Source organism: Nymphalis io, chromosome 18 (assembly GCF_905147045.1).
Source record: "Nymphalis io chromosome 18, ilAglIoxx1.1, whole genome shotgun sequence".
NCBI classification, from domain to species: domain Eukaryota; kingdom Metazoa; phylum Arthropoda; class Insecta; order Lepidoptera; family Nymphalidae; genus Nymphalis; species Nymphalis io.
In genome coordinates this window covers 5,236,067-5,259,081 of record NC_065905.1, presented here as the reverse complement: position 1 = coordinate 5,259,081, position 23,015 = coordinate 5,236,067, and the positions used below count along the sequence as shown (strand labels likewise).

At 32.4% G+C, this 23,015-nt stretch overlaps 4 protein-coding genes and 1 long non-coding RNA gene across 7 annotated transcripts; 2 read left to right on the top strand and 3 right to left on the bottom strand.

Moving 5' to 3' along the window:
• The first annotated feature begins 155 nt into the window (after positions 1 to 155).
• Positions 156 to 5,765, top strand: LOC126775400 (5'-AMP-activated protein kinase catalytic subunit alpha-2). Of its 2 annotated transcripts, none has more exons than XM_050497291.1 (7): positions 156 to 630; positions 741 to 1,046; positions 1,265 to 1,564; positions 2,856 to 3,051; positions 3,405 to 3,525; positions 4,163 to 4,282; positions 4,849 to 5,765. In XM_050497291.1, exons 1-7 carry the CDS (start codon positions 376 to 378, stop codon positions 5,102 to 5,104), a joined length of 1,554 nt encoding a protein of 517 aa, XP_050353248.1. In that variant the 5' UTR covers positions 156 to 375; the 3' UTR covers positions 5,105 to 5,765. The 2 variants fall into 2 exon arrangements, with proteins under 2 accessions (XP_050353248.1, XP_050353247.1); XM_050497290.1 differs by having other exon boundaries at positions 1,265 to 1,567.
• Positions 5,766 to 5,814: 49 nt separating this feature from the next.
• LOC126775402 (uncharacterized) lies at positions 5,815 to 6,023 on the bottom strand. Its single transcript, XR_007669874.1, has 2 exons — positions 5,966 to 6,023; positions 5,815 to 5,933 (listed from the first exon to the last, which is right to left on the bottom strand). It is a non-coding gene; the product is annotated as an uncharacterized LOC126775402 (long non-coding RNA).
• Positions 6,024 to 6,996: 973 nt separating this feature from the next.
• Positions 6,997 to 13,524, bottom strand: LOC126775401 (polymerase delta-interacting protein 2). Of its 2 annotated transcripts, XM_050497292.1 has the most exons (7): positions 13,329 to 13,524; positions 12,966 to 13,245; positions 11,228 to 11,272; positions 9,983 to 10,160; positions 9,450 to 9,613; positions 7,462 to 7,667; positions 6,997 to 7,350 (listed from the first exon to the last, which is right to left on the bottom strand). In XM_050497292.1, the coding sequence occupies exons 1-7, from the start codon at positions 13,415 to 13,417 to the stop codon at positions 7,233 to 7,235; spliced, it is 1,080 nt and encodes a 359-aa protein (XP_050353249.1). In that variant the 5' UTR covers positions 13,418 to 13,524; the 3' UTR covers positions 6,997 to 7,232. The 2 variants fall into 2 exon arrangements, with proteins under 2 accessions (XP_050353249.1, XP_050353250.1); XM_050497293.1 differs by lacking the exon at positions 11,228 to 11,272 and having other exon boundaries at positions 13,329 to 13,518.
• A 4,653-nt stretch (positions 13,525 to 18,177) lies between these two features.
• Positions 18,178 to 20,291, top strand: LOC126775632 (short-chain specific acyl-CoA dehydrogenase, mitochondrial). The gene is made up of 5 exons (XM_050497692.1): positions 18,178 to 18,327; positions 18,425 to 18,808; positions 18,898 to 19,313; positions 19,425 to 19,667; positions 20,049 to 20,291. Exons 1-5 carry the CDS (start codon positions 18,291 to 18,293, stop codon positions 20,190 to 20,192), a joined length of 1,224 nt encoding a protein of 407 aa, XP_050353649.1. The 5' UTR covers positions 18,178 to 18,290; the 3' UTR covers positions 20,193 to 20,291.
• Positions 20,292 to 20,934: 643 nt separating this feature from the next.
• Positions 20,935 to 22,915, bottom strand: LOC126775633 (actin-related protein 2/3 complex subunit 3). The gene is made up of 5 exons (XM_050497693.1): positions 22,756 to 22,915; positions 22,509 to 22,685; positions 22,015 to 22,210; positions 21,806 to 21,867; positions 20,935 to 21,188 (listed from the first exon to the last, which is right to left on the bottom strand). The coding sequence occupies exons 1-5, from the start codon at positions 22,759 to 22,761 to the stop codon at positions 21,093 to 21,095; spliced, it is 537 nt and encodes a 178-aa protein (XP_050353650.1). The 5' UTR covers positions 22,762 to 22,915; the 3' UTR covers positions 20,935 to 21,092.
• Between the last annotated feature and the right edge of the window lie 100 nt (positions 22,916 to 23,015).

The window sequence follows — 23,015 nt, the reverse complement described above, 5'->3', positions numbered from 1 at the left end:
TAATTACTTATTTCACGTACCATTTTAAAGTTTTAAATTTTATAATATTTTTTTTATTATCATCTTGAATAGCATATGATGTACAAGTGTGTAACCGAGTTTATGTATGAAATAAACATCATTAAAAATGTTGACATTGACAATTCAATGAAGAAGATTAAATTTTTCCTTCGTCTTTTCAATTTTTCCTGATTTATTATTTTTATTGTATTGTTATAATTTCCCTTATAATACCTTTACATAAGTTAATATATTTTTTTATAAATAAATTAATTACTATGTAATTACTAGTGTTAGAAGAGATTACACTATTATTTACAACCTTGCTCCTTGAACTTGGTGGAATTAAAAAATAAGAACACATAATCGTAAACAATGTCCGACAAACCAGTGGTTGCGAGTGGCAATCAACCTATTGTTAAAATAGGTCACTATACATTAGGAGCTACCTTGGGAGTGGGCACATTCGGAAAAGTGAAGATTGGAGAACATCAACTGACAAAGCACAAGGTCGCAGTTAAAATTCTTAATCGACAAAAGATTAAATCCTTAGATGTTGTCGGTAAAATTAGACGTGAAATACAGAACCTCAAGCTATTCAGGCATCCCCATATCATTAAATTATATCAGGTAATTTATATTTTAAATATTTTTAAACATAATTGAATGTGTTAATATATAACATATATGTTTAAACAATATTACTCTATCAAGTTCTTTATGTTAATTTTCATTTTTAGGTGATATCTACACCAACAGATATATTTATGATAATGGAATATGTATCTGGTGGTGAACTTTTTGACTACATCGTGAAAAGAGGCAAACTTCAAGAACACGAAGCCAGACGTTTCTTCCAACAAATCATATCTGGGGTAGACTACTGCCATAGACATATGATTGTTCATAGAGACTTAAAACCTGAGAATCTTTTGCTAGACCATAATATGCATGTCAAGATAGCAGACTTTGGGTTATCCAATATGATGATGGATGGAGAATTTTTGAGAACCTCCTGTGGATCACCAAATTATGCTGCTCCTGAGGTGAATTCATTTGTTTACAACTGATTGTACACAAATTTTAAAAGTGTATATTTTATTTTCAATATATAATAGTAGTACATAATTGAGAACTAAAAGTGTCAGTTAATTATGTCCTTTTATTGCCTATGTTTCGGCATAATATATTTAAAAATAAATAATCTATAAAAAATGATTAAAAAATATATCTGTATATTAAATTCCATTTGATTTTATTCAAGGTCATATCAGGAAAACTGTATGCTGGTCCTGAGGTCGACGTATGGTCATGTGGAGTAATTCTATATGCACTACTCTGTGGAACTTTGCCATTTGACGATGAACATGTACCAACATTGTTCAGAAAAATCAAGTCAGGAATATTCCCTATACCGGAGTACTTAAATAAAAGTGTTGTTAGTCTCTTATGCAACATGTTACAAGTTGACCCCATGAAGAGGGCAACTATTGAAGATGTCAAAAAACATGAGTGGTTCCAGAAAGATCTACCTGGTTATTTGTTCCCGTCTCCCGTGGAGCAGGTGGTAATCACAATTGTTGAATCCTACTAACAGCACTATATGAATTAGATGGTAAAAAATGGTAACTAACATAACTTATTTCACGGAATGACAGTTTTGTTTTGTTTCTCGACGTTCAGTAAACTTGGAACTTACAAGGAAATGTATGTGTTGGTAATAGTGTAGTCAGAATTAATTAATTATATTTACTATTTAATCTGCTATGTAATCGTTGAAATTTGCATGCAAGTGTTGATGATTAAAAATGTAAAACATACAGCTTAATGTATGTGTATTAGACAAAATTTTAAGGAAAGCATTTCATATTTCTTACAATAAAGGGATCAACACCTAATTAACCTGCAAGCAAGCATTAAGCAATCATGAAAGTTTAATGTATTCGCCCAAAATAGTACAATTTATACACATAGTTCTTTGCAGTATTTCTCTATGAATATAGTAAATACTAAAATATTGTACTCTTTTTATTAGTTAAACATATTTCTCATTAATAAAGGTTGTGTAGCGGTTCTATAGTTACACAATGCTTTGTCTTTTTCTTTCGATAGTCAAATTACTGATGACAGAAAGAGATACATCTGTGTCACCCCTACTTTACAATAATTATTAGGCCATCTGTTATGTATAAAGCCATTTCATAAATAGTTTTATAGCATGTTTTGGTTTTACCTCCAATAATAATTTTTTACTTTTTATTTTTTACTTTAAATTATGTACTCAAAATAAATTATACAAGAAAAATTCACATTTGTCACAGCAAAAGTCTAAATTTAAATCGCTTGAAACTGCGAAGCGCAGCTGATTATGTATCATCTCCAAAACGTATATTGGCTTTGTTATTTTTTCAGTTTGGCAATTTTATTTGTATACATAGATTAAACATGTGACTGTCTTTTAAAAATAGGAAAATATTCTTGTTTCGTCGGTGAAGTTGGTCGGTGGAATATTTTTCACTAAATACATGCAAATATTAATATCTGGCCCCTGAGAGAATTTGCAGTAACAACAAAGTTTTAATTTAACTTTTTCCTTTCCCATTTATATATAATTAAATTTAGCGCAAAAGTATAACATTTATTGTAAGTTGATATAATGATATAGTTTTTAATGATATTATGCATTAGTAGGGCAAATAAGTGATAATTTTAATTTTTTTATCCGAATTGCTTCCAATTTAAGGATCGTCCATTCGATCATAGACCTTTTAGAGACGCATTCTCTTAGTGGCCGGACAACTATATTTGCATGTATGTATTTCTTTTTCTATCTAAAAAAATGTTCTCTGAAACAGGACAGCAGCGTTATAGACACAGAGGCGATCGCCGAAGTGTGCGACAAGTTCGGTGTACGCGAGAACGAAGTCCACAACGCGCTACTCAGCGGAGACCCGCACGACCAGCTCGCTATAGCCTACCATCTCATCATAGATAACAAGAGAATTGCAGACGAAGCCGCTAAGGCCGAAATCAAAGAGTTCTACGTTGCCAGTAAGTCTTTTCTCAATGAATAATTGTCACAAATTGAAAAAAAAAAACAGAAATTGCATACTTCGTATACCTTAATATAAATGATAGTTTTAAATATACAAATTGAAATCTCGATTCTCCTATTTCACAAAGTCATTTAAATTACGTAGGACGTTCCGTATGATTCCAAAAAGTATATACAAGTTGTTTCCGAAACAACTTGTATATACTTTTTGGAATCATGACTTGTAATAAGGATGACTCGCCGCCAAGTCCCAAAAATGGCTAAAGGCGAGTGCCCGACCGCTCTCCACCGGTGGCGGAGCGAGAGCCGCAACCGGTGGAGAGCGCTCGCCAGTAACGCGTGCGCGCAGGCAGCTCGCCGCCCGCGGACAGCGCGCGCCCGCACCCCGAGCGCATCGCGCCGCTGCGCGACAAGTCGGCGCCCGCCGCGCAGCCGCAGCACGACAAGCAGAAGGGCACGCCCGTCAAACGGTCAGCCTCCCCCTACTATAGTACTGCCCTCTCTCGGTGTCCCAACTGCACGAAAAGCATTTGGTACTTACTTACCGCGGGCCTGCTCGATGGCCGCTTCCGTTAAGAAAGCGTTTTCTGATGTCGCTTTATGATTTGTTTTTCCACAACGGTGTGAGTGGTTCAGGCACTTGATGAGCTGTATTGATGCGCTGGACAGTGTTCCCAGGTGCTTTAGTCGGTTGGTACTGTATTATTGTTACTATATCACTTTTATCTTATTTACTTAACTATTTACTTGTTAATTATGATAAAGTTACTCGAAGTCTAATCAAATAGATTGGGATGAAACCATAGACAATATAGTACGTTTTAATAATTTGACATATTCGACATCCTGAGTCGAGATGTGGAGTGAAATGACTATTCTATAAAAGTCGTGAATCATATATTAATTTGTGTTACATATATTTCACATGTATTTATGTATGTTGTGTATATGTATGTGTTCGTATCATATAGTAATGTTTGCGAATTTTAAAATTAAAAATGTAATGAAAATTGAAATGAGATTTACATCGAAATTATTTCATTGGTTGGATACTTAATGGTAACTGATTCGTTTGTAAATAGCTTAAATGTGATATATATTTTACAGAGCGAAATGGCACTTAGGAATCCGATCTCAAAGCAAACCCAACGACATCATGCTGGAAGTATTTCGTGCTATGAAAGCACTCGACTACGAGTGGAAAGTCATCAATCCTTATCATGTCAGGTAAAATTTATTTTGTATTACTTTTCGCACATAAAATAGTATATATTAGGTATATAGTAGTATAAAAAGCCTATGTACTTTTTGGGGATCAAGCTTGCTTCATACCAAATTTCATCAAAATTAGTTCATTGGTTAATGTGAAAGCGTAACAGACAGTAATTTTCTTCGCTAGTGCGTACGCGTAGCTCGAGGCCGTCCCGGATGCCGTCCTCCTACGGCCCAAGGGTTACGCTCTACCTTTTAAGCACCGCTACTAATACTGGTGCACTCACTCTTCATACCGGAACACAACAATACTATGTATTGCTGTTTAGAGGTAGAATATATGATGAATGAGTGGTGGTACCTGCCCAGACGGGCTTGTACGAAATCCTACCACCAAGTGAGCTATTCTGTTAAAACTCACTGCGTATCTTATTCATGAAATCATGTAGAAAATGAACTTAATTAAATAAATATTATCATTATATTCATCAATAGTTTTGCGGTGAGTTTCAAATTGGTTTTTACAGAATATGTCTACTGATCTTTGTCAAATTGCGTATTACGCAAATTATATCTTTCAGAGTTCGCACCTTGAACAAGATGACACAAAAACACATCAAAATGTCTCTCCAACTGTACCAAGTCGACTACAAGTCCTACCTCCTCGACTTCAAGTCCCTATCCGGCGAGAAGGAGGACACGGACGAGGAGGCCTCCCCCCTCGCTCCCTCCCCGTCCCCCACACTCCCTCCACCGGTTCCAACTCAGCCCCAGGGTCACCACACCATGGAGTTCTTCGAAATGTGTGCAGCACTCATTATCCAACTCGCTAGGTAATGTTTTAGTATGAGATTTCGTTTTGCCTTTAACTTTCTAGTTGTTAAAGGTATTTAGAAGTAACTTCTAGCCTGCCCATCTATATTTAATATTAACTAGATGCGTTATTGGTTGTCAAATATGCTTTTTTTGTGTATTAATAATGCACTATTTTTAGAAAAGCCTTTATGACGTCGATTTGCAGACATTTTAAATTAGTATTTATAATGTAACTTGTAATTGCTCCTGGTCTATACTTAAATAAAATATCAAGATATAGTAAGAAAGTTTAAGCTATTATTATTTATGTGTTTTCTATAAAAATAATGTTGAAATCAGGAAATATTTAATAAATACATAAAATTTATCCCCAATGTTGATAGCTTACTCAGTTTTTATATATATATTTTGTACAAGCTACTTTGAAAACAATATTCATACACATAAGAATGTCATGTTTATAAATAATAGTTAATTTAACTTTATAGAGTACTTACTCTTGTACACTATATCGAAATTATTATATTTACTTCATATTATTCACAGGCTGTTAAAGTATTATGTTAGCAATGATTTTGTACATCCTATAGACGAAAATATAAAAAAAAACGCGATTCATCTTCCGTATAAGTATTATTCAACGAACGCTTATTTATATCTAATAAGAAATAAACTTCTTGCTTATTCGATAAAACCCGTTTGAAATATTCTTGTCTTTCTCTTTTTCTAACAAAAGAAAGGAAAGAAAAATAAACACCTCCTAAGCCGGCTTTTGTAATACTTAAACTATCTCCAATAAGAAAGTCAAAATCCAATATGGCGCTTTGGTAAGTGTAGCAAATAACTCTTACTAGGTATTAAATTAATTTAAAAAAAAAATACTTTTTTAAAACAAGTTTTTATTTAGCCCATGTAATAAAATTAACAAATCTCATGGAATATGTAAATCTAAGGTTTGTTTATTATTTCTCCTTCTTCAATTTGAATAGGGTATGTATGATTTTGTCACCAGCAGCAAAAATGTGTGATCATTTCAGCTCAATTGGTAGGAACTGGTTTGAAATCCAGTGATGATATTTGACCCACACATGATAACGGGTGAAGATGAAAAAAAACTTGTAACAAAAAACAACTCCTGCGCAATATACTAGTAGTAATGTATAAGATATATGGATACATGTTGTAAAAAAGTGGAAGACCATGTCGACACGAGTGTCGTTACCAAAGAAATATTAAAGTGCCTTTTGTATAAGTAAGAGCGTTATTCCTGTAGTCTTGAGTACCTGGACATTACTAATTGCATTCAACTTAAATTTCAATTTTAAACATGTTGAATTATTACTTAATAAAATAAATGTAGCATATAATGATGAAATTAAATAAAACGTCATTTTTTATAGATTAAAATAAATAGCTACCCAAAAAGTTAAAATTAAATTTATTATTATAAGAATACAAAATGATTACATGCTGAAATAATATTATTATGAATTCGATGGAATTTTATATTTGTAATTTAGTAATTTATATAGATGATTATTATTCTTATATACATGTATGATAAAAGTGGGCTGTTGACTTTAAATCATTATAATGGGCATCTACATCGATCAGGATACATGGATAATTATCAAATATTTGCCATGTCGTATGGGCCGCTATTTACAATGCCAGGGGCGATATTATATGTATTTTTGATCGATGTAAATTACTTGCCATTTGTATTAAGCAATAATTTTTGAACCCTCATATGACGTTGTTGACTAATGCGAAAAAAAAACGTAGCTTTAATTCTTTGACCATAGCATAGCTTCATATTATAGATTTAATAAAAACTTAAAGAATATTAAATTATTTAGAGCGCCAAGTGTGTTTTATTTTCATTGTCCTGAAATCTAAATAAAAGCCCAAAATTCTGTAAGAATACTGTAATTTATTTAAGATCTAAATTTATTAAGAGTACTAAATTTTTTTTTGAAAACAGCCTAGGGATGTAACGATAAGGAGCTCTACTATCGTAATAAATATCTTCTATCATTGATAAACTAAAAATAATGACTTCAGCTTTTGAGCTTCTACAGTATGTCAAAAGATCACAAGTTCCATATTTGAATTGAAATCGGGCTTCCTGTCATGTCTGTGGCGGCACTCATGCGGCAGCAGAGGGCGCCACGGGTGCACCCTCATCCGGCTTGCTCTCCAGCGAGAAAGGGGGGATGCGGCAATCAAATGTGTACCCGTCTTCTCGCTCCATTCTGAACGTCCCCCTATAACATGATATTTTATCTATTATCTTCTCTACATACTAGCAAATTTAGACTTTAAAGTGGTTTGATCGCTAAGACGTCTAGTAGGCGCTCTACAATCGCAGTACGTACCACATGTGGCCGCTGGGAGCCTGCAGGCTGACGTGACTGCTGTACTGGAAGGCAGGCGAGTGTCGCGCCAGCAGCGGCTCCTGGCCCACCACGCCGCGCCCGCGCACAGTCTCCAGCGTGCCGCTCAAAGAGAAGATCCGCCAGTGCCTTTCGCGAAGTTGCACAGCCTGTGAACCTAGGTTTTCTAGACGTATGCAGTACCGCCACTGAAAAATATTTAGACGCCGTTTTTATTTTTTGTCAACAAACTGAGTAGACTGATATCATTGTATACTGGCCGCCAAAAAAATCGACCCACCCGTATTTTTTTACTTACAAAGTTGTTATCTTAACTATGCGACGACCTAGGTGGATTGTTTTACTTATGGGACATACATTTAACATTTTATTACCCACTTGATATTGATTTGGAGGAGTTGTAAGTGTTATTGAGGATATTTGGAATATTTTTAAAGTATTGATAAGAAAACGTTACTTTGTGCACAAAGTGCATGGTTAGTTTATTTCCAGTTCTTAACGCGGAGTCATCTCGGTTCGATGTTTATTATTGATTAAGTGTATGAAACTTTGTTGAAACAATAATTTTAATAAGTTTAAACATAAAAAATGGATACTACTGAAGCAGAAGCTGCTCAAGTCGTAGCTCTTATTCATGAGGGGTTAAGTCAGCGAAATGTGGCTAGAACACTAAAATTAAGTCGTTCAGCGGTGCGAAGAGTGTACAAACGCTACTTGGAGACTGGGGAGTATCGCCGGAGACCAGGATCTGGCAGGGGGCGTGTCACGAACCCGACCGATGACCGTTTTATTGGTTTGACGTCTTTAAGAAACCGACATCTTTCGGCTGTTGACGTTCAAGGTAGACTCCGAGAAAGTCGTGGAGTGTCTGTGAGTGAAAATACTGTAAGAAGAAGACTTCGAGAGCAAAACTTAACCCCTCACAAGCCAGCAACAGGACCAAAACTCACAGCATCCCATCGACAAGCAAGACTACAATTTGCTAGGCAGCACGTCGATTGGACACTGGACCAATGGGAGACCGTATTGTTCAGTGATGAAAGCCGAATGTCTCTAGTAGGCTCTAATGGACGACGTAACGTCATGCGAAGGCCAGGAGAACGCTACTCTCAGTGTTGCATTCGAGAAACAATCCGATTTGGTGGAGGCTCTACAATGTTTTGGGGAGGTATTTCTTTGACGGGACGCACAGAGCTGGTTTTTTTCCGTAATCGTGCTGTTAATGCTGAAACTTACATAACGGACATTCTGGAGCCTCATGTGATGCCTTACGCTGGATATATTGGGGATAATTTCCAACTTATGCACGACAACGCACGACCTTACGTCGCTAGAATTGTTAAAGACTATCTCAGGGAAGTCGAAATTCCAGTTATGCAGTGGCCAGCCAATAGTCCGGACTTAAACCCGATAGAGCACCTCTGGGACCAGCTAAAACGTACGATTCGAGCACGAAATCTAATTCCAGAAACCCTGAATCAACTGGAAGCTGCCCTAACTGAAGAATGGCAACGGACCCCACAGGAAGACATTAAAAAGCTAATCAGGTCACTTAATAGGCGTATGCAGGCAGTGATTAGGTCAAGAGGAGGAAACACTCCCTATTAAAGTAAGATTTAGGCACCCAAATTTAAAAACAAACGGCATAATCGTTTTGTACACAAAAAAATAAAATTGCGTAAAATTTTGTGTTTTCGTGTTTTGTCACATATTTACCTAAAAACCTATTTTTTGAGCACTATTTCTGTTTTTGTACAATCCTACAATTGCACTTTTTCATTATCAATCTTAAAAATATAAATGTGTGGTAGTTTAAAACCATACGATAGCTTTTTTACAAAAAATTTAGGTGGGTCGATTTTTTTGGAGGCCAGTAGAATCGAATCTGGAAAATTTGAACAACAAATGTTACGGAAAAAATTAAACCGGTGTTAAAAATTCGTTACGTTTATAAAAAACTTTTTTATTACCCAATAGACAGCTGAGTTTTGGGATTCGCGACTGCCCATATAAAACGGTATGACAGTAACGCGCACGCCCTCTGTAGTCTCACGGTGGACGTCGCTCAATTCCAACCATGGATGATTTTTCTTTTGCCAAGCTCGAAGCGTCTCTTGCGCTATGAAGGGTGGATCTAGATAAAATTAATTTAAGATTGATTCTTATGTTACAGCTTAATTGTAAATGAGAGTTAAGTACTGAAAATATATAAAAAGGATATGAAAAATGCGATTATTCAAATACATTTTAGAAAAATTCTACCAGATCGTCAAGCATAATTTTTCTGTTTTATTTTTTTATTCTGAGATCAATTCCTTGAATTCCTAATAAAAACGAAACAAAGAGTAACATTATAAAAAGCATCTAAGACTATAAGATTATTTTTAATCATAAATTGAAGTTATTGTTATCAATTTCACCAAAAATACCCCGTACTTTAACCCAAAAATGATATTATAACTTATTTAAACAATTCAGCTTTATATTATCAAAGATAATCTACCTTTATCCGGATTGTGCATAAGAAACTTATCAAAAAGCTCATGTTGCAGCGGCACCCGCTCTACAGATGTATAGGGAATGATGTCATCATGTGCCACATAGTCTAAACCAGGTATAGCATAAAGACTGCGACTAGACTCTTGGTTGCCTAAGAAGGTAACTGCCTCAGTTTGCGCTCTCTGAAATATCACTTTATATCAACAAAAACAAAATAATTCTAAATGGACTTTACTGTAACAGAAAATAGGTTAAAGGTAATAAAATACTCTATATGTATATTATGTAACTTAAGATTTTGGTTTAAGACAATGTACCCAAAAAAATGTACTAAAAAAATGCATTTCTTATCAGGCAATATTTTCAAAAAATGTAATCATGAAATGCAAGCAACTGTTATTTATAAGGACCATTAAATAAGAAGTACAAAATGTAAAAAAATGTCAATAATTTTTTTTTACAACATGATTAAACAAGTAATGTATACATCCTTAGCTTGCAAGCTAAGGGTGTGTATTTTACAGAATAATCTTCAGTTTTAACAACAGAAGAACCCTTAATTGCTATAACATTGTTAAAATATCTTATTTTACATATATTCTATAAAAAATGTTTAAACTTCTTTTTCATAGTGTTAAATAAAATCTAAAAGTAAATTTTTTAAATTGTTTTGTAGAAAATACTTTGTACAAATTTTACAAAAAGTAAACAAAACCGAAATATCATATCAACATCTTTTTGTGCAACTGGCGAAAGTAAAGTTTTTTGTATATGTTTTTTCAAATCTGATTTGATTGATTTTTATTTACATATTAATAGGTAAAATATAGATTTTTTTGCTTAGTATTAATTTATTAGTGATACAATTGCACACTTTAAATTTTCAAGATATACGTCATCTATACTAGATGTCTTATTTATATTATAACTGCAATCATACCTGTTTATTGTGAGGATAAAATGAGTTAGTTACACAATTCAAATTTTTTTGTCTTTAGAAGTGCAAAATGCCTTAAAGAAAAAAAATGTCACCTGGTATTTACTATCATATAACATAATCTCTAGTATTTTAATTATTAAAAGAAAGTCATGATTTGGTTTAGATGATATGAATAGTAAAAATTAAAGCCTGTCCAAATGCTGTTATATAAACACAAAACATAATCATTTAATAATGTGCTAATCAAGACACCACAAGGTTAGTCATAATTATTAAATAAACAAAAAAGTTTCAAATATTTAAATATACCTTTTTCTTCCATTCAGGTCTCATGTCGATGTGTGTTTGCACAGTCAAAAATAAATTATCTTTATTTAATATATTCTAATTATATATAATATATAATTTGATATTTGATTATTTTATTTTAACATTTTTGAAGTTATATTTTATGCAAATATATTATATGTATATAAAGTATGAAAAATAAAAAATAAATAAAAATTAAAGTAACCAATAGTAAAAAATATATATAAAAGTAAAAAAATATCTAGAGTATATTATTTAATGAATGAAAGAATTTTAGTAGAAAAGGCTTTACTTATTACTGGCTAAGTGTTATTAGTATATAAAATTAGATGAATGTACAAATAGGCTCAAATATTTGTATCATATATAATGTAATAACACCAATGTGACAAATAATATTACAACAACTGTTACAAATAGACACTTATATAAAATTTTCAATTATTATTATTTCATTTTAATAAAAGGTACATAAAATAAATTACAAACACATTATATAATAATATATCGAAAAGTATGTTACTTTAGTGAATAAATCAAATAACCCTTATAAGATTAAAGTGCTTTCATAGATAGAATGGTCCTAGTAAATGTCATTCAATTCATTTAGTCTGTAAAAGGAACAAGGCTAAGATAATGATGACATTAATGCTAAATTAATGTTGCAAGCAACTAGGTTTTGGAAGTCAACAACTCAAAAGCAAAATACTCTAAAAGAAATTCCACATATTATATGTTTATATATTAAGTAAATAGTAACTTATACAGACAGTTATGGGCCTCGATGCCTGAATAATAAAGTTATTATTATTATTATTATTATATGAATTTATTTCATACTAGCTGACCCATGCCCATGTTGTTGGGCGGTAAACATTTTTACTTGTGATCAATTGGCCGAACCTTAATAAAATTGTCTCACATATTTGATATTTTAAATCATATTTTAAACTATGCAACCAAAAAACAAACTGTAAAAAACGAATTACAAGTAAATAAAATTTCCTTGCTAATAAAGCATATTATTTCTAAATAAATTCACGTGTTGTATATGAAAAAACCCACTAAAACTAATAGAAATATCACTCAATAGAATACAACACAGTGGCTTTTCAATACCTATGTCGTATTATCTCTGGTCCAAATTATATATAGTAAATGGGAAAAGTCTTTTGTTTTAAGCACTGGAGACGATGAGTTCACTTATTTTGATAAAAATCATAATTGTTTATAATATGACCAATAAACATAACCTAACAATTTAAATTATTTTTTTAATATAAAAAATGACTTTTTGTGACTTAAATATAAAAGTTAGACATATGCTGTCACTGACTTTTTTGCAGGCATTATCAAGCTCTACAACTTTTCTCCAGAACTCAATCCATGTCTCTCATCGTTAAGGCAGAGTTCATAAGAAACATTTTCAATCGACCATCTTTTCTTTGCAAATAATACTACCATGAAAAAGTCTTTTAATTTTTAGGGTTAGTATATAGCCTATGACACTCACAAATGATGTGGCTTTCTATTGGTACAAGAATTTTCAAAATCGGTTAGATAGATCCAGAAATTACATCTACCAACTCACAAACTTTACCTTTTTATAATATTACTATAGAAGAATGCAAAAGTTAGGCAAATATTCCTTTCACAGACAAATATTAATCATTTCTAAGCTGAGTTATTACGAAGACTAATTAATAATAAGGAAATTAAGAAGGATAAGTTTACTTACTATGTAAGGTGCATCTCTGGTGTCTATAAGAACTTGATAGAAGGTGTGGGTTCTACCTTTAACTTCTTTGCCAACATTTGAGTGTGTATCTCGCGAATTGTCTGTAGTGCCTGAGGCCTCTGTGCTATCCTTTTTATTAGTGGCATCCCGATCATACACCCTCGCTAACCAGGGAAATAAAATAACACCCCTATAACCAAATACTTTATGCAAAATTAATTGTCCTGTTTCGTATTTGCCTGATGTTTTTGGTGCTTCTAATTTTCCAACTTCAGCGAGTCTAAAAAACGAAAATTTAAAAACGTATTAGGTTAAGTACGTAATATATGTGAAATATAAAATAAATTAAAAGACGTTAAGCACCTAGTGTAATAAGCTACATGAGTTAATAATATCCTAGAGGCTGTTAATCTTAATGGATTTGTAGGTACAAATCTTAATAATATCTCCATTTTATCATTTTAAATAGTTATTTTTTTCTCAACACTTAAATGTTTTTGGTTTTTGTTTGACAATGACTTATGCCAAATTGACACAAGACTTGAGCGGTAGGCAGAGAAACAAATAGACCAAGAGGCCGTGAAACCGCGATTGAATCAGATTTTCGATTCGAGATTCGAGAGATAGCTAGTCGATGTTGCATATAATGTTGTCATAGTAACAGCATTCCCTGTTTTGGGAGATAAATAATATTAAGGATTTAATTAAAACAAAATGAGGTTATTAAATTTTACTTTTTAATATTTATTATACATTTTTTTAATTAAAATATTTTTTGTTTTCCAATTACACCCATAAACCGTTGCATTTTTTGTTTTCGTTTTCGTTATCAATAGTACTTCAGCATCTTTATACGGTACTGGATTAGCATTCTACTCAGATGTTGAATTCTACAACACTCAATAAAATTATTAATAAAGAATGGTTGCCCAATATATTTCTATGTTAACCTCTTAACTCGGATTCTAATAATATTATAAATTCATGAAGAATGTTAAATAATGTTGTCTTTAGGAAATTATAAATAGGAGAACGAATAAATTAAAATAACATATTTATATATAACGAAGCATTTTAGGTTATTATTGGACTTCGTATTTATTTGTTTACATTATCGGCGAGTCGATATTTTTTGTCGCAAATCGGGATATTTTTTTAGCTGACGCTGGCAGCACTTTTTTTTTTATATACGCCGGGAGGGCAAATGACTCTACTCCACCTGATGGTAAGTGGTAGTAGAGTCCAAACGCGACGACGGCCAGTACAGACTTACATGATAAATAACTATAGGTTATGAATGGTAAAAAGTGGTAAATCCTATTATCTTCAGGATTTTAATGCAGTATAAGGTTCCGTCATGCTATGGCATAAATAAACATCACTGAGAAACTATATTTAGGGACAAAACCGTCGTACTTATGCGTGAAAACACACCCTGACAATTTTCTTCTTACTATCGCTTTAACATGAAATATAATGAAACGATATATTGGTCACCAAACGTCCTTAGACATTGGCATTCTAAGAAATGTCAACCATCGCTTACATAGCCAATGCGCCACCAACCTTGGGAACTAAGATTTTATGTCCCTTGTGCCTGTAATTACACTGGCTCACTCACCCTTCAAACCAGAACACAACAATATCAAGTATTGCTGTTTTGCGGTAGAATATCTGATGAGTGGGTGGTACCTACCCAGACGAGCTTGCACAAAGCTCTACCACCAGTAAATGAATAATGCCATCCATAAATTTAGTAAAAAATTATTTGCTCGGTTATTTAAATTTAAATTGCGAATGTAAAGATAGGTTCCAAAAATTTGAGGATAATGAAAAACTGTAAGTGTGTACTAGAAACACACAAAAATATGCCAGGGAGGAGATAACGAAAATTTTAAAAAATTGAAATATATTTTTTTATTTTTTTTTATTATACGTTATTTTTTTCAAAAACAGTTGGCGACCCTAACTTTTTTATACCGAGGTGTACACCGAACTCGAGGCGCGTAGGTATCGAATGCGTTCCGACCGACGCGTAAGAAGACGGAATACTGTATGTATGTACGCCGTGCGGGCGGCAAGCGCGCTGACCTTGGGCTGCGCGTGCTTGTAGTGCAGGCTGATCTTGCTGAGCTCGTGGTCGAGGTGCGCCAGGCGCTCGGCGGGCGAGCCGCCCGCCTCACCGCCCTCCGCGCCCTCCGCGCCCTCCGCGCCCTCCGCGCCCTCCGCGCCCTCCGCGCCCTCCGCGCCCTCCGCGCCCTCCGCGCCCTCGGCGCCGCCCTCTGTGCCGCCTTCGCCTGCTTTCGCTAAAAACCAATAATATACATTTTTTATCACACGTTTTTATTTCATATGGATAAATATCGGAAATATTATGTCATAAAAAATACAAATTATGTCATAAAATATTCTGACGGTAAAAAACACATTGAATAATAGTAGATGGGTTGAATTTTTATTAATGATAAGTGAAAAAGCATTAACAATTAAACAGGACTACGGAACAAAGGTGGCAATTTGACATCATCTTGTCGTAGCAGCCACAGTAAGCAATACTTTTTTCGTTTTTATAATGAAACGATATGATATAAGAATTGACTCTCGGTCTTTTCACTGGTTAAGAATCGTATTCTAACATAAAAATAAGCAAAAATTGAACAATAAACACAATGAACTTAGCTACTCAAGTAGCGAAACAAATACTAAAACTGGTTACGCATTAAGGGCAAACGATTTGATAATTCTTTCTCAGTATAAAGCATTTGTAAAGTAATTTTCGTTAACTTTTCTTGTGGAAGTGAGAGGAAAATCGTCGTTGCGTCGTAGACAGAGAAACTAATAGACGCAAAGTTTTCTGACGTACGATAATTTTCATCCATACACGATAATTTTACAGCCCTGGTACGATAACTGTCTGGCTTTATGTGTATCTTTTTGTTCTTAACTCATATCTTTCATAACAGTCCACGTCGAGGCTGCGTGTGAGCAAGGTCAGTTAATTCAGTTTAATACAGACAATTAATACGTGAATAGTATAAAGGTGTATAAACAGAGCCTAAAAGACCAATTATAATCATAATACATGTTTTAGAAGTGCGTGCTGTGAACATTAACGTGGTATTTAACATCATAAAACTTTAAATTTAACTTTCACGTAAATTCGTGTTTCGCGGGCTTCTGTCAAGTTTTAAAATGACGTTTAAAAATTCAACGTTTTACCTACCGAAGTTGTTTATAAACAACGAAATAAATAACAATTTAATGTGAAGAAAGTGGCCACAACATTTCGAACCATATTTATTAGCCACTGGTTTAGATAAGAAGTGTAAATAGAGAAAAAATTGCAATTTTTTTACATTCGATTAGTGGAAAAGATCGAAATATTCAATTAATTCAATATTGAAAAACAGAAATCACTTTAGAAGACCTTATTGATAAATTTAACAACTATGGACAGATATGCATTTTTCATAAAAAAAAACAACGCGAACACGAAGATATAAACAACTATCACGAATCTAGAAAATCTCATCTTCAGCAAAATGTGATTTCGTTGATTTAAATTGAAAATTGAGATTGAAAATTGAAATTGAATTGGGCCGTGATATATTTATAGCAAATATGTGCTCGAATAGCTCGCACATACGTCACAGATTATTACAACGGTCGGATCTTTCACTAAAGAAAGCTATGGAGGTAGCTAAAACAATGGTCATCGCGCAACAAAACATAGAGCACATAAATAAAAGCAATGAGTCGTCGTCGTCATAGTCTATTTTGTATTCATCTAATGAATATTAAGAAGTAAGAGGGTGAAACAACACACAGTATAGAATAGAGAGGATGTGTATATTCTGGCGAAGTCGGATGGGTAACCAATTTAAACGAGAATGAAATCCATATATAAACCGAATTAAAGTATTTTGATTTTGAAGTCTTATTTAATTGGTGTTCGGTTAAGGCTAAAAAGCTTGCGTCAGCATAATCAAAAATAGGAGGATGTAGATCTGTGCGAGCATTATTATATGCATTATAAATTTTGATATTGTTATATATTTTATTGTCAATATTGTCAAACATTATGGATGACAAGGAAGACAAGTCGACTTTGATATTTGTTTCCAGCTGCCAATAATTGTTAGGGTTGACATTAAGACCAAAAGATTTACTCCACTCAAGAATGATATTGTGGTCGTTATTCATCCTTGCGATAGCCATAGCTGCCAAAATTATAATAAGGTCCGTTCAGATATTGATAAAATCAATGCTTTTCAAATTAAAATAAATAAAGTAAAAATATAATGTATTAATTTATATATTAACCTTTTTTTTGAATGGTGGAAAAACGCATTACGCGTTTCCCACACGGGAACAGTGGGAGGGGACGTATGTGGGGCTCGCCGGTATCAAGGTGCCGAGTGCGCCCCGAACATCGGAATACCGATTAAAAAACCAGCCACCCTTACCGTCTTAATGAGGAGCGCCACGGGATCGTTTGCACATGATACCGTAACGCTCTGAATAAATCAACCTATCTTAATATAAAAATTTTTAGTTTGTTATAAATTAGCAACTGTGTCATATTATTACTTGCCTTTTAATATAGTGTTACTATATATATATATATGTACACAATTTATTTACTGAACTTTTATCGGTTTCATTAATTGTTACAATCTTTTAGCTATGTGATTTAATTTATGTTTTGTTTTTGTTAATTTTTTGTTTAATTAAATAATTTTATTTGTTTAAAACTGTTATAGAACTGCTATTTTTATATTATATAATCAGCTTATGAAAATGTATGTCAAGTTCAATGGACAAAATTTGTTTTTAATTGTCTTATTTTTGTTTTAATAAAACATACAATTAATGTCAGTTTAAATTTTTTTTTATTTGTTTTTTTATTTCAATTTTACATCATTTGTTTGAAAAAGATATGATAATCAACTGAGTAGCCTTGGCGAAGTCTGTGATTTTAATTACTATTAGCCTTTGCCCGTGGCTTCACTCGCGCTTAAGTATAAGGAAAGGATAAAAGATTGCTTGGAAGTCTGTGATTTTAAAGTAAGAACCATGAAATATTATTCTGGTTAGAAAAAAAATAAGGTTAAGGGGTTTTTTTATTTTTAGTATCGATCACTGGTATATGTTATAAAGATAAAGATTTTTTTAGTGTGTTTTAAGGGTAAAACATATTAAGTTGGTAACCCTCAAGAAAAATTTAAGTTTACCTAAGGTTCAAACTTCATATTCGTAGTTCTAATTTTAATTTTGTCTTTCGTTTATTTTTGTTTTTTCGTTTGTTTTGATTAAATTAATAAAATGTTAACTTTATTATCCAGAACTGCCTACTGTTATGGTACGTTGTTGTTATAAAGTATGATATAGTTATAAAAAAATATTTTAAATGTTTTCACCTATTGTTAACGTAAGTGGTCATAACATTCCTATTTCAGTGCCATCAACATTACGCAGTTCCAGATGCATAGCTTCTCTCTCAGCTCTACCCGATACGTATCAGATGTTATATAAAACATGTCGAGATTTCGCCGAGCAGGAACTCAAGCCAAACGCTGCAAAATATGATCGAGACCATTTGTATCCTAAAGAAGCTATTAAGAAAATGGGTGAACTTGGCCTTATGGCGATAGCTACACCTGAAGAGCTAGGAGGATCTGGATTAGATTATCTGGCGTATGCTATAGCACTAGAAGAAATATCCAGAGGATGTGCTTCAGCTGGTGTTATAATGTCAGTGAATAACTCACTATACCTGGGACCTTTGAACCACTGGGGCACTGACAAGCAGAAACAGGAGTTTGTCACGCCTTTTAGCACTGGTCTATTAATCTTTCTTGAATAATTTTATTTTAATTCATATATGTAAATCAATCATTTATCATTAAAATCTCAAAATTTCGTTTTACAGGTGACATAGTTGGTTGTTTCGCACTATCTGAGCCAGGAAATGGCTCAGATGCAGGTGCTGCATCCACAACAGCTAAAACTAATGGAGATAAATGGGTTCTTAATGGCACAAAGTGTTGGATAACAAATGGTTATGAAAGTAAAGCATCTGTTGTATTTGCAACTACTGATAAGAGCCTAAAACACAAAGGTATATCTGCATTTGTTGTCCCAAAGCCTATAAGTGGACTTGAATTAGGAAAGAAAGAAGATAAACTTGGTATTCGAGGTTCATCAACCTGTTCCCTCATGTTTGAAGACTGTGAAATACCCAAGGAGAATATTTTGGGTGAGCCTGGTTTTGGTTTCAAAATTGCAATGATGACATTAGATGCAGGTAGAATTGGTATTGCATCGCAAGCTTTAGGCATTGCACAGGTAATTTAAATTGAAATGATTAGATTTTTAAATGTAACCTAGTAAACCTAAATAGTAAACCTTTTATATTTCATATTATCTCATTTTATTTCATGTAACATCTATTTTTAGGCATCTTTGGATGTAGCTGTTGAATATGCATCAAAGAGAATTGCATTTGGCAAACCAATTATGAAGTTGCAAACAATACAGAACAAATTAGCTGATATGGCCATGCAGCTGGAGTCTGCTAGGCTACTAACATGGCGTGCAGCTTGGTTAAAAGATAACAAAAAGCCATACACTAAAGAGGCAGCTATGGCCAAACTAGCAGCATCTGAGGCAGCTACATTTGTATCACATCAGTGTATACAAGTAAGTATCTTATAGTTCTAATATTACAACACTATTATTATATCTACATAACCCTCTTATATGAGATTTGTCAGAAAAAATATGATAAATCTTTTTTTCAAAACTAACAGTTGCTATTGATATATATGATTGTCATAATAAAAATATTTATCTCTTGAAATAAGTATATTGCATGTATAAGTATGCTTAAGCAAATACATATGTTTTCTGAAATTTATAAGAAATATTTATTTGTAAAACATAATTTGCCTAATTTCTAAATGAGTTAAGTGCTTCCAAGCATAAGGTTTCAATAACATGTTATTAGTAGTAAATGCAGGTAGTTGTTTTATGTTGACATAATTCTGAATCCAAATATAAAATATATATTTTTTGTTATAGATCTTAGGAGGCATGGGTTATGTATCAGATATGCCTGCTGAACGACACTATAGGGATGCAAGAATTACCGAGATATATGAAGGCACATCGGAAATTCAGAGACTTGTAATTGCCGGGCAACTGATAAAGGAGTATGGAGTATAGTTTATGTTAGTTTTATGTATTAAGAAAATGTATTATAAAGACTTATTATTTGTAGTATATTCTTGCAATACCTATTAGAACCTTTTCCGCTAGTAAAAATTAATATTATTATTTTAAAATAAACCATTTTTTTTAATTATACAATATTTAATAATAAGAATTCGTTTTAAAGTTTATATATTTGAGATTTATCTGTGATGTAAATATTTACTAAAGCATAATGTAGCCTTTTCACTTTAGCTTAAAATACAAGCACCACAAATAAGAAAGTATTTTAAAATAAAATTCTCTATTTGCTTTTGATCATTTCTTTATAGCACTGTAAAGGTATAAATAATAACAATTCTGACCAATTATTGCCACGGCGGCTAGTCTCAAATGACTAGCCAACTGCAATGATATATTATAGTGCACAAATATGTGTGCAAGCACAGGGGCACTCTATATTTCCTTGCTCTCCTGACCTGATGGGACACCAAATCTGATATGTTTGCGCACACACTTGTGCACTATAATATGCCCTGCATAGTTGGCTAATCTCTCTTGAAATTGGCTGCTGTGTCTGTAATCAGTCTAGGTACATCATAAAGATATTAAAATAACTCAACATTTCTTTCTTAATATTTTGTATTATTTATATTTAAATCAAGTGTATTTTAACAACAAAAATGTAAAAGGATTCAATTGATGCAGTTATAAGAAAAAGAATAAAGCCCTCAGAAAGAGCTAAATAAAAAAAAACTTTGAAAAAGTGAAATTTATTTAGAAAGAATTATAATAAAAATAATATTAATACTCAATATCCATATAATATGAGCTTCAAATTCAAGATATGAATTAAATTGATAACTACATATTTTTTTCTAATAAATATTTTATATTGAAATATTCAGTTTAATATTACTGGCCTGGTCCTGAAAGAGACTTATCCATGAATTTCCTTTTAGCAAAACATAGCCACCATTTGCTCGGTTTTCCATCTTCTGTAGCAAATACCTGCAAAAAAGGTTAGTATTCAAAATATAATCTTGAAAAACTATATTCAAACTAAAGAAAATTGAGAGTGTATAACAGTTTTTTAATTTGCTACTGACTAAAAAACAACTAAACAAACTAAATAGCTTGCAAGAGTCGAGCATTATATTCATTTTAGGAATATTTAAATTTAAACATATTTCTATTGAAAACTCAACTGCCAAATCGCTTACATTAACATCTACACTTGCTTTAGTGTTTGGTTCTATTCAATATAACATTCTTACTCTTTTATATCTATTGCAATATATTTTTATGATTTAATGTAATATACATAAGCATCTTAGATCATGACACAATAACTGCTTGAAATTACTTGCAACACCATAGGGTTGCCATACAAGCTTCATTTAAAAATTGTAGTTTTCATTAGCATTTAATGAATAAGTTAATTAACAGTAAATAATATTCAAATGAGATAAAACAAACCTAATGTGGACTAGGTATATATATTTAATACATATTTAGGAATTGTTATTGGAATAGGGTAGTGGAATTAACACCTATTTTTGACTTCAAAGGAAGCCTTATTCTAGCAGTACTTTTACTAAAGACTTATTTTTTAATAAGCTACAAACCTTTTCACATACTCTTCCTCCAGTTTCATGCCTTAATTGTTGCAGGTATTGTCTCATCAAATCTGAAATTATATTTACATTAATCATAATCATACTTATTAATAAAATAAAAAAAATATTACTATAAGCTCATCATATTATAACTATTTCATATAATTGTATTCCAAAGTTACAGTAGAAAATGCAATTCTGAACATTGTCACACATACCAGCTTCCTGAGTACTGGTAGGTTTTGCATACACAGAATTCAAAGGAAAGCCCGATTCTCCAGGAATGTCAAACTTTGATATTGCAAGCATGTACATCTCTTGCTGACCTTGATTTTTATTTGAGCATTTTTGTAATCTTTTTAAGCATTCAGAAATATAAAGGGTCAAATAAATGAGCACTCTATCTGCATCAGACTGAAAATGGTAGAAAAAAAATTGTAATGGATTCACCTTCAACATGCTATTATTTATATTACCATTTAAAATAATTTTATGTTACTACAACAGTTACAAGAACTACAAATTAAGTGTAATACAGCAGTCAGTCGCAGTCATGTTAAAGTATGCATGCAAAATTATTGATTTATTTACATGTATACCAAGCACACATTATTTAAATGTATTTTGTTTATTATAATAATACCATATAAAAATATGCACTGCTAATTTGTAGACTTAATCAAACATAATTTGTTTTATTAAATAAACTTGCCTTAATCTCATAAAATCTAAAAAAAACGTTCGCTTTAAAGTAATTGAGAGCTTCGTCAATTATATCCAATTCAATTTTTGGACTTAAAGGCGCAGGTCCTCTGAAGGTAGTGCGAATAGGCAATAGGGCTAAGTTACCCACAGATTGGGTGTAGTCGACTAATGACGAATGATAGGCCTGTAATATAAAAACTTAGGTAATTATACATCATTAACGAATTATAAAAATACACCGAATTACTACTTACTGGCATTTTTAAGATTCACAAGCCTTAAAGTATTCACTGAAGTAGTAATAAACTATTTTCAAATAATAGTTTACTTTTTATAATATTTTATCACAAAAGCTAATATATATTGAAAAATTAAATATGAATCATTAAATTTGTCATAAACTGCGGCTAAGCAGTACTGATAAATATGAAATATGTCATAGTGGCAATGACACTGACCGCTCACGGTTTAAATTTTTTATTGTTTTTTCTTAGAAAAGGCAAAAGTATTACAT